General features: G+C 46.7%; 1 protein-coding gene across 1 annotated transcript; it reads right to left on the minus strand.

The window, feature by feature from the left end:
- Positions 1-565: 565 nt before the first annotated feature.
- Mdc1 (mediator of DNA damage checkpoint 1) lies at positions 566-14,598 on the minus strand. The gene is made up of 16 exons (XM_028786506.1): positions 14,555-14,598; positions 14,045-14,170; positions 11,745-11,883; positions 10,082-10,462; positions 9,925-10,000; positions 7,851-9,142; positions 7,655-7,720; positions 7,416-7,508; positions 5,781-6,017; positions 5,141-5,184; positions 2,389-4,093; positions 2,184-2,275; positions 1,981-2,103; positions 1,713-1,895; positions 1,360-1,485; positions 566-1,244 (listed from the first exon to the last, which is right to left on the minus strand). The coding sequence occupies exons 3-16, from the start codon at positions 11,878-11,880 to the stop codon at positions 1,128-1,130; spliced, it is 4,671 nt and encodes a 1,556-aa protein (XP_028642339.1). The 5' UTR covers positions 11,881-11,883; positions 14,045-14,170; positions 14,555-14,598; the 3' UTR covers positions 566-1,127.
- Positions 14,599-16,720: the final 2,122 nt, after the last annotated feature.

A 16,720-nucleotide genomic window follows, 5' to 3' on the forward strand; every position in this document is an offset into this window, starting at 1 on the left:
AAAAAAAAAAAAAAAAAAAAAAAGAAAAAAAAAAGAAAAAGAAAAATACAAAGATTTACAGAACAGTTTATAATAGCAGCAAAATTACAGTTATAAAGTGGCAACAAAAATAATTTTATGGTTGAGGGTCACCACAACATAAGTAATTGCTTTAAAGAGTGCCTGACTACAGAATATTTTTTAAAAAAAGGAAGAAAGGAAGAAAGGAAGGAAGGAAGAAGTGTAACATAATTAAAACTATTAACTATGGGTGCAAAGCAAAATATATTTTTGACCCAGGCTTGATTCCCAGCACCTACAATCTGTAGCTCCAGTCTCGGGGAATCCAATGCCCTCTGCTTTCTTCTGCCCTCCACCAGCACCAGGTGCACGCACACACAGTGCAGACAGACATTCAGGCAAAACATCCACATATAAATTAAATAGTTTTGTTTTCTTTTCTTTGAGACACAGTCCTATGTAGTCTTGGCTATCCTGGAACTTGCTATGTAGACCAGAATGGCCTCAAATTCAGAGATTTTCCTGCCCCTGCCTCCTGAGTGCTGGGATCACCACCACTGCCAGCTCAATAAATAAATCTTAATAAATAAATCAATTAAAAATAAATAAATAAATAAATAAATAAATAAATAAATAAATAAATAAATTACTTAAGCAAATAGAAAGCCAAAAGAGGGTTCTGACTTCCTTGCTGCTGGAGTTACAGTGTTTGTGAGCCCCCTGCTGTGGGTGCTGGGGTCCAAACTCTTGTGCTCATGCTATAGCAACAAGTACACTTAACCAGTGGCTGCCTCTCCAGCTCCTCTTCTCTGTGTAAAATAGATTTAAAAAAATGTTAGGGTGGGAATGGGGGTGGATAAGAGAGTGACATGCAGTCGTGGCTTGTTTACATGAGTATATACCTAGAACTTCTCATGTTCCAAGTCCCAAGTGCTAAACTGCCAATGTATGGCTATTTGAAAATGTTAAACCTCAAAACAACACTGAGTCCCTTTGGGGCCAGCACCTCTTCCTCTCTTCCCTCATTCTTATTACTCTTTCCCTCCATCATTCCTCCAACCCTTTCTCATTCCCACTTCCTTTCCCGCTGTCCCTGCCTCCAGCTCAGAGCACACAGGGCACACCTGTCATACCTTGTAGGAGTGGGGCATGCTGGGCAGGACAGTGCCTCCACAGCAGCTGATGATCTCCCCCATCTGAGGTGGGGGTGGCTGCACTCCAGGGGTCACATGAATCTCATAGTCCTAAGAGAGAAATGGTGGAGACAAATACCTGCAGTGACAGGCCAGAGGCCATTGGGAAACCTCTCAGGGGTACAGGGGATAGGACTGCAGCGTGGTGCAGAAGACAGCCTCTCACCTCCAATAGTCTTCTTTCCCGAGCCCGGCTCAGGGAATCCCGAAGGCTGAAGTTAAAATTCTTCTCCTGTTCAGGATCAGTCACCAAGTAGTCATCAGGTGGCAAGAAGCAACCAGCCTTTCGGGACTAAGAGGAAGAACAGACAGAACTATTGTTTATTTGAAGAGAACTTACTGTGTCTTGTTTGTCCTTCCCAGTGGTGAGGATTGACCTCAAGACTTCAAGCATGCTAGGCAAGTGCTCTACCAGATTCATCCCAGCCCTTACAAACACGACTCTCCATCTCCTCCCTCCCACTGCCACTACTAGGTGAGCCATCCTTTCCAGCCACTCATCACTTCCTGTTTTTTTACCTGATACAGCCAGTTCAGGGACAGGATGGGGATTCCCTTCCCCAGGGCACATAAGAATTTGACTGTCCTGCGGATTCGATCAGTGACCAAGTGGGAGGCCTCATTTACTGAACTGGCCAGACTGCCTCCCAGAGCCAGCACTGCACGCTCTCCACGAGAATCCACGACTCCTGTGAAGAGTACCTGGGGGATGGTGCAAAGATTGTCACAGCAACCCATGGCAGCAGCACAGCACCCATCTCTAAATCCCCGGCCCCTTGTTTTCTACCTTGGGGGCCACTGCTTCTTGGTTAGGTTTAGTTCGTCGGCTTCGAGTTGGGTTTCCCTGGGTCTCTTCTTCTGCACGGTCCCTCTTTCTCTTGCCTGGTGTTGGAATTGCTGTCTCCTGAGGCTGAAAAGCATCTCAGTGGGCATCTCTGAGCCCTGCAGCTCTTGCTTCTAGCTAGGGAGCCCCCTCAGCTCTCCTCTTACCTCTTCCTTCACTTCTATTTCTACAGGCTCTTCCTTGACGACTATGGTTTTCTGGGAGACTTGTCTTCGGGGACGTTTTTGACGGGATGAGTCTGTGGTAGTGGAGAAGCCTTAGGCTGGGGCTCAGGAATGGACCCTGGTCTCCCAGCTGCTTTGCTATGTGACAGGGGAATGACAGGCTCAGGAGTGGCTATAATTGACTCACCTGCTTCTGATGCCCCTGAGCTTTGGCTGGCTGAAGACTGGGACTCAGGTTCAGAGGGGGCAGAGTAAGAATTATGACCAACGGGAACTGTGCGGGAACCCTGCTTCCCAGTAGCCCTTCGTCTCCTTTGGTGATTGACTTGTGGAATGGGCTCCAGGGTAACAGGCTGGGCTGTGGGGACAGGAGGCTTGAGTTCAGGGGTAGAGGAAACTGGGGAAGCACTTAGGGGTGAAGACTGCAGTGTTGAGCTCTGAGCTGTGATCTTAGGGGTGACAAGATGGTCTGTAGAAGTGGGAGGCTCAAAATCAAGGGCCACTGGCCCAACTGATTTAGAATCTTCAGTGGAGGGTTTATATGTCCTTCCCCGACTGACCAGAGCTGTGGTCTTGGGGGTAGGCTGTTTTTTAGAAGTGAAAGACTGAACTTCAGGGGTTGTGGGGACACTCGATTCAGGAGACCTGACAGAAGACCTATGTGTCCTGCCCTGAGATAAGGGCTCAGGGTTATCAGGCTGTTTTGAGGTGGATAGATGAAATTCAGGGCCAATTTGGACAACTGGTTCCGGGGTCCTGATAGACTTACTTGACCTACCCCGAGAGGCCCGAGATGTGAGGTCAACAGGCTGTTCTGCAGAGGTGAAAGGCTGCAGTTCAGGACCAGTGGGGACAACTGGTTCTGGGGTCTTGATAGACTTACTTGATTTACCCCTAGTGGCCCTAGGTTTAGGGATAACAGGCTGTTCTGCAGAGGTGAAAGGCTGCAGTTCAGGACCAGTGGCGACAACTGGTTCTGGGGTCTTGATAGACTTACTTGATTTACCCCTATTGGCCCTAGGTTTAGGGATAACAGGCTGTTCTGCAGAGGTAAGAGGCTGCAGTTCAGGACCAGTGGGAACAACTGGTTCTGGGGTCTTGATAGACTTACTTGATTTACCCCTAGTGGCCCTAGGTTTAGGGATAACAGGCTGTTCTGTGGAGGTGAGAGGCTGCAGTTCAGGGCCAGTGGGGACAACTGGTTCTGGGGTCCTGACAGAAGACTTACGTGGCCTGCCCCGAGTGGCCCGAGAAGTGGGTTTAGGTATGACAGATTGTTCTGTGGAGGTGGGAGGTTCTAGCTCAGGGTCAGTAGAGATAAGTGGTTCTGGGGTCTTGTTGGGAGACCTACTTGGCCTGCTCTGAGTGGCCCAAGGTTTGAGGTTTGGGGTGACAGACTGTTCTGTGGAGGTGGGAGACTGGATATCAGGACCTGTGAGAACTGGTTCAGGCATCTTAACAGAGGCACTATGTGCCCTGCCTTCAGTGACCTGAGATGTAAGTTTTGGGATGATAGGCTGTTCTGTGGAGGTGGAAGGCTGGAGCTCAGGGTCTGTAGGGGGAAGCAGTTCTGGGGTCCTAGTAGAGGACCTATTTGCCCTGCTCCGAGTGGGTCGAGATGTTGGTCTAGAGGCAGCAGGCTGGTTTGTGGGGCAGGTAGTATAAGGCTTAAGGGCAGCAGAGGAATGTGGGGAGGGGGTCATCCTGGAGGACCGCCGTGGTCTGACATTAGGCTTTGTAAGAAGAGTCTCTGGAAGGGGTAGCTCAGAAGAAGAGGTCGAAAACAGAGGCTGAGGTGTAGACTGCTTTTGGCTCTGAGAGGTGAGGAGACTCTGAGCTGCAGCTTCAGGCACTGGAGAAAACAGGCAATGGTCTGGGGGCTCTGGATCACCCTGAGAAGAAGGAGAAGCAATTGACAAAAGGCACCAAGAAAGAGGCGGACAAGGATCTTAACTTTTTTCAGTGTTTCTCGGAATTCATAGCTCATGTGCCTCCAGTGTCCTCCACTGATTCTTCTACCTTCACTTCCAAGGGCTGGGATCAAAGGCCTGTGTGCATGTCTGGTTTGATTCTATTTATGGTCACAGCACACTCACTGGGACATCTCTTTCTGTGACCTCTCTTTAGGCCAGGAACTCCTTGGGGGAGGAAGCAATCTTTACCATAGAGATACCATAAGGAAGGCAGGCGGATTTCTGAGTTCAAGGACAGCCTGGTCTACAGAGTGAGTTCCAGGACAGCCAGGGCTACACAGAGAAACCCTGTCTCGAAAAACCAAAAACAAAACAAAAAACAACAAACAAACAAACAAAAGAAACCCCAAACAAACAGAGATACCATAGGGTATCTCTAATCCTACCACTCTAGGGCAGTGCTGTGCACAGGTGGGTATGGCAACTAAGACATGGCGGGGACAAAGAGGGACAAAACACAAAGAGACCTCTGGGTCAATATAGAGAACTATGGGTGGCAGGATACGGGAACAGAAACCAACTAATGAGTGACGAACAAGACGACTTTGGGAATGTGGGATCAGAGACACAGGTCAGTAGGCAAGGCAAGCACTAAGACCTGACTTTCATCTCCAGAGCCCATGTATAAAGGCCAGGTACAGTGGTATATGCTTAGAATCCCAATGCTAGGGAGGTAGAGATAGGAGGATTCCTGGGGCTTGCTGGCAAGCAGCCTAGTCTACTTTAGCATATTCTAAGCCAGTCTGTGATCCTGACCACTACCCTCCCAAAAAGCTGGGTAGTCCCTGAAGAACACACAAGGCTGTCACTTGACTTCCTCATGCACCTCCCCCAAACACACACCCTCACAAACACGCACAAACGTACATGCAGTGAGAAAATGGGAAATAAGGACAAAGAAAGACTAAAGTAAGGCTAGGCAAAGGGCTGCTGGGGAAGTAGAGGCATGATAAGAAAGCAGCTCACCCTGGAAGCCTTTCTAGCAGGTGTCATCTGGCAACTCAAGTGGCCTAGTCAGAGAACAAAACAAGAGAGGCTGAGTGTTGTGCAGCCTGTAGCTCAGACACTAACTGCCATGAGGACTACATACCACTTAGCTTCCCCTGCCTCACACTTCCCTCTCTGCTGCCTCCTGGGGCTCAAAGAGTCTCCCTTTCCTCCATCCCTGGCTCCCAGCCATTATTGGGGTTGATCCAGTCCCTCAAGGTCCTTCACCTCAACTCCAGGCTTTACTGTTAGACTAGCAATTTGACCTTTCTGATCATGGTGACTCCCTTCCTCTGTCAGCCCTCTATCTGACGTCACTTCTAAATCAGCTGGCTCCCATTCTCTCTCTGGTTCTGGTTTCTCTACTTTTCTCTTTCTTCGGTGAGTCTTTGGACATCTCCATTTCTACCTGAAAACTCTCCCTATTCCCTTCAGGATTCTCGTCAGCCGCTTTTCTCTGTCTCTAGCTAACACTTTCTCTGATTCTCTGTCCTCTCTCCCCTGAGTTAGTTCCTCCCCATCACATCTTCTCTCTCACTGTTTGCTGTTCTTCCCCTGATTTTCCTCTCCAATGGTTCTCTCTCAGGGGTCACCCTGTCTGCTATTTCCTTTGGTGTACCCATGGCTTTCTCCACAGTCTGTATCTCTCTGCCTTCCATTTTCAACAGCTCTGTGTGAACCGGACTGGTATGAACCAGATGCTGGTGTTCTGGTGGTTCCCTAGGTAGAGATGGTCGAGATCCATGCGCTTCAAGGTGGGTGTCAATGAGCTGAGGCTCAGAGGTCTCTGTCTGTTCTCTCAGACAGAACGGCTGTGTAGCCAAGACTTCCCAAGGCACATCCAGGGTGTCTGCACCTAAACAGGATCAGAGAAAGGAGGTAAGTACACAGGTAAAAAAGGCACTAAGGCTGAGAACTAGGGCAGACTCACAAACGGCTAAATGGATTACAAAAGACAAGCTGGAGTAGGGTGGTGGTTGTAACAACTGAATGCTATTCAGAAGATTATAACCTCACACACAGGCTCCCTCAGGAGCCTCATTTGAAAAACAAGGATTGGGGATGTGGTTTATGAAAGCACTCATTTTAGGAGAATACTCATTTGGCATGCATAAAGCCCTGGGTTCAATCTTCAGGGAGAATGTAGAAGGGAAAAATTTTGAGTTTTTGGGCCAACACCAAATCTCCTGAACTAGAATCAGGGTAATCTAGGCAATCTAATTTTTCTTTGTTGCTTTTATTTTTTAAGATGCATTCTAAAATTTTTTATTCACATGTATATGTGCATAGCATGTGTGTGTGGGTACCCAGAGAATGATGAATCTCCAGGAGTGGAGTTACAGGCCAGCTGCCTGACATGGGTGGTGGACTCTGGTCCTCTAGAAGAAAGATTGCCACTCTTAACCATTGAGCCACACCCATTCTATTGGATTTTGTTGTTGTTTTTTGAGACAAGTTCTCATTTAGTCAAGGCCTCAAACTTTCTATGCAGTTCAGGATGGCTCTGCCTCCCAAGTTCTGGGATTACAAATGTGTGTTACCATGTCTGGTATAGGTTTCTTTCCTGATGACATGGAGAACAACAGGAAAACAGCAAAAGACTATGAAAGGTGGGGCTGGGGCTACAGCTCCGTGGTCAGAGAGCTCATCTAGGATTCATAGGAAGCCCTGGTCCATCCCTAGCTGGATGGTACACAACTGTAATCCCAGCACTTGGAAGACCAGCAGTTCAAGGTCTTCAGCTACATGAACTCTTTGTCAACAAACAAGAATATGAGGGGCTGGAGAGAGCACTGGTTGCTCTAGCAGAGGACCTGGATTCAGTTCTGAGAACCAACATGACAGCTCACAACAGTCCTTAACTCCAGTTCCAGGGGATAAGACGTCTTCTTCTGACCACTGTGGGCACTAGGCATGCACATGGTGAACATGTATACATGCAGCAAAACACTCATACATGTAACACAGGGAAATGACAGCATATGAAAGGATGCAGAGGCCGGGCCGTGGTGGCGCACGCCTTTAATCCCAGCACTTGGGAGGCAGAGGCAGGCGGATTTCTGAGTTCGAGAGTTCGAGGCTAGCCTGGTCTACAGAGTGAGTTCCAGGACAGCCAGGGCTACACAGAGAAACCCTGTCTCGAAAAACCAAAAAAAAAAAAAACCCCCAGAAAGGATGCAGAGGAAGAAAACAAGGATGCTAAGTTTTTCTTAAGTTCTTGCTAAGTTGGGAATTTAGAGAAACTTCCTTGCACCTGGAGTCGGAAGGCTGCGGTGGGAAGGTCCAGGCTCTTGCGGAAGAGTACATGGGAAGACTTGGGTAGGCTCGTCTTCCAAACTCTGGACAGCTGCAGAAGAAAAGGTGGGTAGAACACAGCTGGTCCCAGAATGCCAGGGTCCTGTAGGCTACTTGGCCACATCACCTTTCAAAGACCACTTGTTTAATCACCCAGCTCTCTCTAGCACTCACATCCAAACCACACAATGTCCTCACCTTCTGGGTGCTGGCTCTCCCCTTCCACAAAGCACTGGGTAGCTGGAAGGCACAGATCTTCAGGTTCTGGTGGGAAGAGATATGAGACAGATTTAAAAAAAGTCAACTCTCATCCTAAAGACCTCTACAGTTCTCTCCCAACTCTTACGGCCACTTTACTTTAAGGATCAAAGGCAGAGCAGAGGGCAACACTTACCATTACAGCACTCTTTGGCACTTTTGGTCCTGCCCACATGTGCGTCTCTCTCCCTTCCTGTGGGGATTTGGGCTCCCTCTCTCTGTGGCAGGGTGGGATCCCCTGAAGTATCTGTGTATACTACCACCTGCTCCACTGGTGCTGCAGGTGACCTGCTTTGGGCCCCCACCTCAGGAGCGCTTTCCTGCTCACAAACAGCTGCAGCACACTCTGTCCCAGCATCTTTTGCTACTGGCTGCTGGCTCAGTCTTCCGACTTCCATTGGTGAGGATAAGCCTTCCTGTACAGCTGTTTCCCAGGCTTCCTCAGGAGGCTGGGCTCCCTCTAGAGGCACCTGGTGCTTCTCCCCCAGGGTAACCTCCTCTACTTGTGCTCCGTTCTTGTCTGCCACAGCAGAGGAGGCCTGACTTACGGCTAGATGGCTGCCAGGGGAGTTCATAGCCACGTCCTCATCTACATCACTGGGCCTACGGGGAGGCTGGCTCTCTGGCTGTGTGACAGTAAGAGCCTCGTCTACATCCATGGGGCTGTCAGGGACAATCTTTCTCTTTCCCCCTGAGGATCCCTCCTCCATGTCTGTGTCACTGTCTCTCCCAGAGGCACTCTGGCTTCGTTCTACAAGGACCTGTGGTTGGGATTTGACCTCTTCTGTGCCTGAGTCTCTACTCCACAAAGCAATTCCTCTCTCTTTCAGATGGGCCAAGGCGAGTGCTGCTGAGACCTCCTCCTCCTCCTCATCCGTATCACTGTTGATCACCATAGGTGTGTGGTTTTTCTCTAGAGGGTCAGCCAGTGCAGTCTTGTCCTCCTCCACATCTGTGTCACTACCAGCTGGGCTGTCCTGCAGATGTGCCACACCAGGTGCTCCAGGATCCCCGACACCGACTCCAAGTAGCACTTGGTTCTTCTTCACAGGGATCCGCTCTTCTTCCACATCTGTGTCACTGTCCACAGAACCAAAAGGCTGGTGTTCTTCATCCACTTCCGTGTCCCTGTCCTCCCCAAGGGTGGGGATCCTCTCCACAACTGACCCAACTGGAATCTCTGCACTGCCTGCCTCCTTCTTGAGTGTTGTGTCCTTCAACTTTTGCTCAGTAGGCTGAGCCTGTATGCCAGCTGTCATTCCATTAGCTTCCGGCTGCTCAGCCTCCCCTGCAGCACCATTGTGGTCAGCTAAAGAGAACTCCTCTACTCCTGGTTGCTGACCTTGTTCTTCATCTGTGTCACTGCCCAAACCAAAGGTCGAAGATGGCCCAGGGACACTTGGGGCTGGAGAAGAGCCCTCTTCATCACTGCAAAGAAAAAGAATCCATAGAATATGTCCTGGATAGAGACACCCCATTCAGCTATGAGGACCTTGAAAGCAGGTACTCCTGGTAGCTGTTTTCTCATCTCCACTGAGTATATCAGAAGTACTCATCACGGTTTCATTTAGCTGAGGAAAAAATTATTCAAAGGCCCTCAGCACCGCCTTTCAAGATAATCATCTGCCAGGCAGTGGTGGCCCATGCCTTTAATCACAGCACACTTGGGAGGTAGAGGCAGGTGGATCTCTAAGTTGGAGTCCAGTTCCAGGACAGCCAGGGTTACAAAGAGAAACTCTTTTTTTTTTTTTTGGTTTTTCGAGACAGGGTTTCTCTATGTAGTCCTGGCTGTCCTGGGACTCACTCTGTAGACCAGGCTGGCCTTGAACTCAGAAATCCGCCTGCCTCTGCCTCCCAAGTGCTGGGATTAAAGGCGTGCGCCACCACCGCCCGGCCAAAGAGAAACTCTTGTCTCAAAAAAAACCAAAAAACAAAACAAAACAAAAAACCAAACAACCCCCCCAAAACAAAATGAAACAAAAACTAGTCATCTATTCAACATTGACTCTTCGTTCGAAAGTTTAGGTGTCTAAAAGCAGATATGACAGCTTAACCCTTTAATTCCAATACACAGAGTCTGAACCCAGAAGATTACCATGAATCTGAGACCAGCCTGGGCTACAGAGACTCTCTGAAAAAACAACAACAAAACAACAACAACAAAACCCACAAAGACAAATGATTCAGGTACCTGGTCCTTTGGTACCCACCTTTCTGGAACTACTGTTGCTGAAGGGGATGCTGTATTCCTTGATCCATTCACCACACCCCTTCTAGAAGGAAAATCTTGCAAGAACAGGAGAGAATAAATTGAGTTTACATCTATCATCGTGTCTCTTCACACATATACCCAAGGCACAAACTTACCCCCTTCTTCCTCTGAATCTTCAGCCAACAAAACTCTGGAATGTTGGGATCCTCCCCGTATTCTGGGGGTCTTCTCTATAGTTAGAAGACTCCGAGGGACCAAGGGTGGTGGGACATCCAGGCGATGGTATTGGCAGGGAAAGTCTGCAAAGAGAATTAATTCCTGGTCCCTCAGACAATGGCTCACTCCAGGAGGTAGGACCCTAGGAGGCTTTACGATTTGAGTGCCATTGAGGCTCCCACAATCCTGGAGGATAGGGGCTTTGTTCCAAGCTGAGATTTCAATCACTGCATGCTGTTTGGAGATGGATGGAAAAGGCAGGGCCACAGAGCAGTCAGGGCTTCGACCAACTACATTCTTGCCAAGGTAGAGTGGGAAATCTGAGAATCAGATAAAAAATATAAGAGTAAGGCCAGAGTGCTGCCCTGAAGATAGATGCTCTGATTAGATACCCTACTATTCACTCAGAGCTCTTACAGGCATTAAAAACAGCCAACAACAAAACTCTGAGGGCAGGCTAGCGTTTATAACACACCACTCATCAGCAATGTTCTATCTAGTCACATTACTTTTGTTCTTTTCCCAATTGCTCAAACTTGAAAACAGAGCTTCATGCATGCCTGCTAAACACTCTTCCTCTGAGTTATAGCTATAGCTCTTGCTTTGTTTTTTTTTTTTTTTTTTTTTGATTTAGGGTTTTACCATATAGCCCAGATTATTTTCAAACTTACTATGTAGCCTAAGCTACCTTCAAATTCTAGAGTCATCTCCCTAGTACAGGGATCACAGACATGCAACACCATGCCCAATGGGTGCTTCTGTGTAATAAAATACATATAATACAGGCTAGGTTTAGTGTGGCACACGCCTTTGATTCCAGCACTTAGGAGGCAGAGGCAATTGGATCTCTGTGAAGCCAGCAGGGTCTGCATAGTAAGTTCCAGAACAGCACAGGCTGTATAGAGACCTTGTCTCAAAGGAAAAACAAAAATAAAGGAAACAATACACACAATACAACTCTAACCACTTCAATCATTGCATGTATGCTGTCCAGCTGTATTATACAGCCACTGTCCTTCCACAATTCACCAACACCCACAATGTGTATGTGTGCACCTGCTTGAGTTCATGTCTACCACTCGTGGCCTGAGGTCAGAAGACAGTGTCAGGCCCCCTGGAACTAGAGCTCCAGGTGGTTGTGAGCCACCATGTAGGTGCTGAGAACCTAAGCCTCTACAAGAACAGTAAGTACTCTTAATCACTGAGCCATCTTTTTAGCCCACACATTGCATTTTTATTTGAGTTTCTCTTGAGAAAAGAAAATCACTCCTACAAAATCCAGGATACCAGCCTCGAACAGTCAACTCAGGTGGCCTCTTTGGCATCCTTAGTAGTAGTTATTCATAGCCCCCTTTGATTTTTTTTTCTTCCGAGACAGGGTTTCTCCGTGTAGTTCTGGCTGTCTTGGACTCACTCTGAAGACCAGGCTGGCCTCGAACTCAGAAATCCACCTGCCTCTGCCTCCCAAGTGCTGTGACTAAAGGTGTGCGCCACCACCGCCCAGCTCATATCCCCTTTGAAACATATATAAGGTTCTACCAACCCTCCAACTTCTTCTAAGAAAGACCCACACTCATACTTTAGCTCTCAATATCCCCTGACCTCTTTCCGGTCCATGAGTACCACTGAAGAGACGTAGCCGCCCTATAGGCTCCACACTATATCCTAAGGATCCACTGGATATTTCTGTCTCTTCCTCTTGTTCAACATCCCAGTCAATAACCTGGGTGCTTTCCATGATCTGTAAAGGAAACATATTATCATTGCTTTTGTCAGAAAAAAAATGACTGGAGGTAAACCTGGGTAAATGTGGAAATGATGTCTCTGTCTGTCTGTCTGTCTCTCTCTCTCTCTCTCCTGAGACAGAGCTTCTCTATGTCGCCCTGGCTGTCCTGGAATTCACTTTGTAGAACAGGCTGTCCTCAAACTCAAGAGATTCCTTTGCCTCTGCCTCCCAGGTGCTGGGATTAAAGATGTGTACAAACAAGGAGAGGTGATGACTTTTCTATCAGTTATTCTAAAGCATGCAACAATATTCAGGGGTGGGAGAATATGCCAGTGATAGAATATTTGGCTAGCCTGTGTGAGGCCATGTGCTCAACACTTTTTGATAAAAACATGTTGGCATATATCTGTAATTCCTTCATCTGAGATATGAATCAGGAGAATTAAGAACTGGAGACCTTACCAGGCACGGTGATACACAGCTTTGATTATAGCAATGGGAAGGCAGAGGTAAGGGGCTGGAGAGATGGCTCAGCGGTTAAGAGCACTGACTGTTCTTCCAGAGGGTCCTGAGTTCAATTCCCAGCAACCACATGGTGGCTCACAACCATCTGTAATGGGATCTGATGTCCTCTTCTGGTGTGTCTGAAGACAGCTATAGAGTACTCACATACATAAAATAAATAAATAATTAAAAAAAAAAAAAAAAAGAGAAGGCAGAGGTAAGCAGATCTCTATTTGGTCTACATAGCCAGTTTCAGGCCAGCCAGAAGTACAGTTAGATCATGAATTTAAAAAAAAAAAAGTAGAGACCAGCCTTGGCTACAGTGAGACCTTGCCCTCCAAAACAGAACAAATAATATATATTTGCATATATTATTTGTAAATTAATGATTATATATTATTTGTAAAATAATTATATATATGTATATATACCTGTATACATATACATATATGTGTGTATATACATATATGTATATATACATGTATATATATATACATACATACATATGTATATATACATATATACATATATATATATATATATACACATATATGTGTGTGTGTGTATATATACACACACACACACATATTTTTACTTCTGGTCATGATACAAAGTATACCATTATATAGAAAGGGATACTTTATGGGATATGATTGCTTGTTTTTAGGTACCACAGACTGAATCTAGAGCCTCACGCACCAAAACAAATGCTCTACCACCAAGCTATATCCCCAGCCCACAGATGGTACTTTGCTTAAAGTACAAACAAAACAAAAGAAAAAAACAAAAAAAAACATGGTAAGCTGGACTGAGATGGTGTATGCCCACAGTTCCGGCTATGGGGGCAGCTGAAGCAGTGTGATTGCTTGAGTCCAGGACTCCAGTTTAGCACGGGCAACACAGTAAGACCTCTTTAAAACAAAACAAACAAAAAACAGCAAGGTGGCTCATTGGTTAAGAGCACTGCATGCTCTTCCAGAATACCTAAGTTCAGTTCTCAGAACCCACACAGAGGCTCACTACAGTTGGTAACTCAAATTCCAGAGTATCTGACACCCTCCCTGGAACCATGCACTCACCTGTGTGAGGGTGTGGGTTTTGAGAAACAACAGTATGTGAAATATACTGTTTCTGGGTCTAGAAAGATGGCTCAGCAGTTAAGAGCACTGATTGCTCTTCCAGAGGTCCTGAGTACAAATCCCAGAAACCACATGGTGGTTCACAAACACCTGTAATGGGATCTGATGGGACAGTATACTCATGTATATAAAATAAATCTTTAGGGCTGGAGAGATGGCTCAGAGGTTGAGAGCACTGCCTGCTCTTCCAGAGGTCCCGAGTTCAATTCCCAGCAACCACATGGTGGCTTACAACCATCTATAATGGGATCCGATGCCCTCTTCTGGTGTGTCTGAAGACAATAAGTGTTCTCATACATTAAATAATAATAATAAAAAAAAGAGAGATTGGCTGTTCTTCATTTTTAGTCTTTTGTTTGTTTTCCCCGATGAGAAACGACAAGATAGATGAGTTAAGGAACGTTTCTAAATCACCCCTAACGTTCTTTCGTGGCTGCTAAGTTCACAGAACTAAAGTAGCTCCTTGGCAAGACCCTTTATGTCTTTTGACAACTTTCAGATCAATACCGGTAGAGCTGTATCTACATACTTACCTCCCCTACTCCTGGGTCCGTCTTATTTACTCTACAGTAAGTATGTACACCTGGTACCGTTCAGGTATTTGGGCATACATCCTCAAAATGAATCCTGCTCTCATGGTAGCTACATCGCCGGAGTTACTAAGAAACAAATTAGAGACAGAAATTCAAAATTGCATGGGTGGATTTTACCTAGAAAGATGTCACACACGGGGAAACCGCTGACAGGGAAAGTAGTGTACCCCAAGAAGTAAACTCCGTCTTGCCAACCCAGCCGATGCCTAGGACCCTTTGCTCCAATTGAAGGGCAACCATCTTTGATCCCCACGCTGGAGTTTGTTCCCTGGTGGCCTAATGTTTCCGTGTCACCGAACCTACACCCGGACCAGGGTGCCAGGCAAGAATTAGCATGAAAATCTAAAACCGCAACCCAAATTACCTCCGCCCAGTGACGCCTAAGGCACGCCCCTCCCGCCCTCAGGACGAATCCAACATGGTAACCCCAGCGCGGGCGGCCGAACTCACCGACTGAATCCGCGCGCGCGCCACCAGTAACGGCCGCTACTCCGGTGGCGGGAGTGCGTACCCCGGAAGAGAGTCGGATGGCTGATTGGCTGCTGGAGCTGTCTTTTACTACTGGAAGCGCGCCGATTGATTCAAAGCCCAAATCGGAAGCCCCGCCCTCCGCCTCGCCCCCTCACAGCTCAAAAGTGTGGCTACCGGCGGGAAACAGGCTGAGGGAAACGCTCATAATCAGGGGGTGTGGCCTGAGAATCCCGCACCGCGATTGGGTAGCGTCCTGAGACAACCCACCATCGTTACGTCATCCACGGAATACTTCCCGCGCAGATTTCCAAACGCCTACCAGAGAGTCTGGCGCCACTTGCCTGCGGTGGATAGAAGGGCCTCATCATAGAAGTCATTCCAAGGCCAGAGCGCCCTTCTCGGTCATCCCAGAAATGGCGCCAGCTGACTCATGAGAAATGAGGGGTTGCAGGCTGCAGTCGTGGCTGGAGGCTGCAGATTGGAAAACAGCCCGTAGGCGTGGCACCTTAGAACTCCCCATTGCAGAGAGATTTTATTTCCTTTTGATTTCGACTGTTTATTTGTCTTTTCTTGCATATATATGTATGTATATATCAATGAATGTATAAAATGACGTACGTTTTGAGGTCATCTTCCCAAATGGAAGATGCTAAATAAAGCAAACTGTTTTGCTAAAACCTCAGTCTGTCGTCATCTTTCAAAAGAGGAGAAAGGTATAATAGAATAATTTATTTCAGTATAATAAAACATGAAAGTATTCCAGGAAAGTGGCTTGTATAGTTTAGAGTTCTTTCCCATTGGTTTTTCCCAATATGTCCACAATAAATCGCCAGATGTTTGAAGCTTTAAGTTGGATGACTTATCCATGTTCCTACAGTAAATGGGACAAATTCAAGTAGCACAAAATAGTCACTTTCATTGTTAGCATAACCAAAATTGAAATACTGTAATTTTTTTTTATTTTTTTCGCTTTTTCGAGACAGGGTTTCCCTGTATAGCCCTGGCTGTCCTGGAACTCATTCTGTAGACCAGGCTGGCCTCGAACTCAGAAATCTGCCTGCCTCTGTCTCCCAAGTGCTGGGATTAAAGGCGTGCACCACCACCGCCCGGCCGAAATACTGTATTTTTAGTGAATAAAGGAGTATTAATCCAACTTAAAAGTTCTTTTATTTAAAAGATGGCTTGAGCTATGTTGATTGCATGTCTTTGATTTTTTTTTTCTTCTTTAAGCCAGAGAAGGAGTCTCACTATGTGCCTCTGCTATCCTAGAACTAACTTACCGGGTTAGTCTTGAACTCACAGGGATTCTCCTTTCTCTCTCTGAGCCAACACACCTCCCTACATGATTACATTCTAGATACTGCTTACCAAACACTTTGTTTTGTTTTCTCTTCTTTAAAGCGGTATTTGTTTATGTGTATTGGTGGTTTCCTTGGACGTATGTCTGTGTACTGCTTGTGTGCCACAAGCCTGCTAAGTACAGAAGAGGGTGTTGGGTCTCCTGGACCTGGAGTTATGGATAGTTGATGGGAATTGAACTTGTTCTTCTGAAAACAACAAATGCTCATAATTGCTGAGCCATCTCTCTAGCCCCACGAATGTTTTGTTTCCAAGACAGGCTCTCATTTTGTAGGTTAGCCTCCAAAGTGCAAGGATTCTTCTGCCTCAACCTCCCCTATTGCCTGAGTGGTTGGGTAGGCACAATCTAATTTTTCCTTTCTATTCGTTCATTTAGAGACTGAACCTAAAGTGTACCTCAGGCTGTTCAGGTAGCTTCTAGGTAGCCTACCCTGACCTGGAATTTCTCTTCTAGTCAGAATTTGGGGACTAACCCTGTGAACCATTCCTGCTCTTATTCTTTTTTTTTTTTTTTTTTTTTTTAACGAGACAGGGTTTCTCTGTGTAGTCCTGGCTGTCCTGAAACTCACTCACTCTGTAGACCAGGCTAGCCTCGAACTCAGAAATCTGCCTGCCTCTGACTCCCAAGTGCTGGGATTAAAGGCATGTGCCACCACCACCCAGCCTCTCGCTCTTATTCTAATTAATCATTTTGTATCCCTTTACATGTTTAAGGATATTTAGTATTTTTCGAGTACCAAGGAAAGAGAAGCTTATGGGCTCTGACTTGAGCCCGTTCAATTCTCA

The sequence above is a fragment of the Grammomys surdaster genome, unplaced genomic scaffold (genome assembly GCF_004785775.1).
Source record: "Grammomys surdaster isolate TR1022 unplaced genomic scaffold, NIH_TR_1.0 125504, whole genome shotgun sequence".
Taxonomy (NCBI): Eukaryota; Metazoa; Chordata; class Mammalia; order Rodentia; family Muridae; genus Grammomys; species Grammomys surdaster.

What these genes read in the sequence shown, in the direction of transcription:
- Mdc1 (XM_028786506.1), bottom strand. Translation starts at nt 11,880, where the DNA reads ATGGAAAGCACCCAGGTTATTGACTGGGATGTTGAACAAGAGGAAGAG. An exon ending in AAGAAGCAGTGGCCCCCAAG is followed by an intron (nt 1,896 to 1,980) that starts GTAGAAAACAAG and finishes ACCATCCCCCAG; the next exon opens with GTACTCTTCACAGGAGTCGT. An exon ending in CCCTGAACTGGCTGTATCAG is followed by an intron (nt 1,486 to 1,712) that starts GTAAAAAAACAG and finishes TCTTCCTCTTAG; the next exon opens with TCCCGAAAGGCTGGTTGCTT.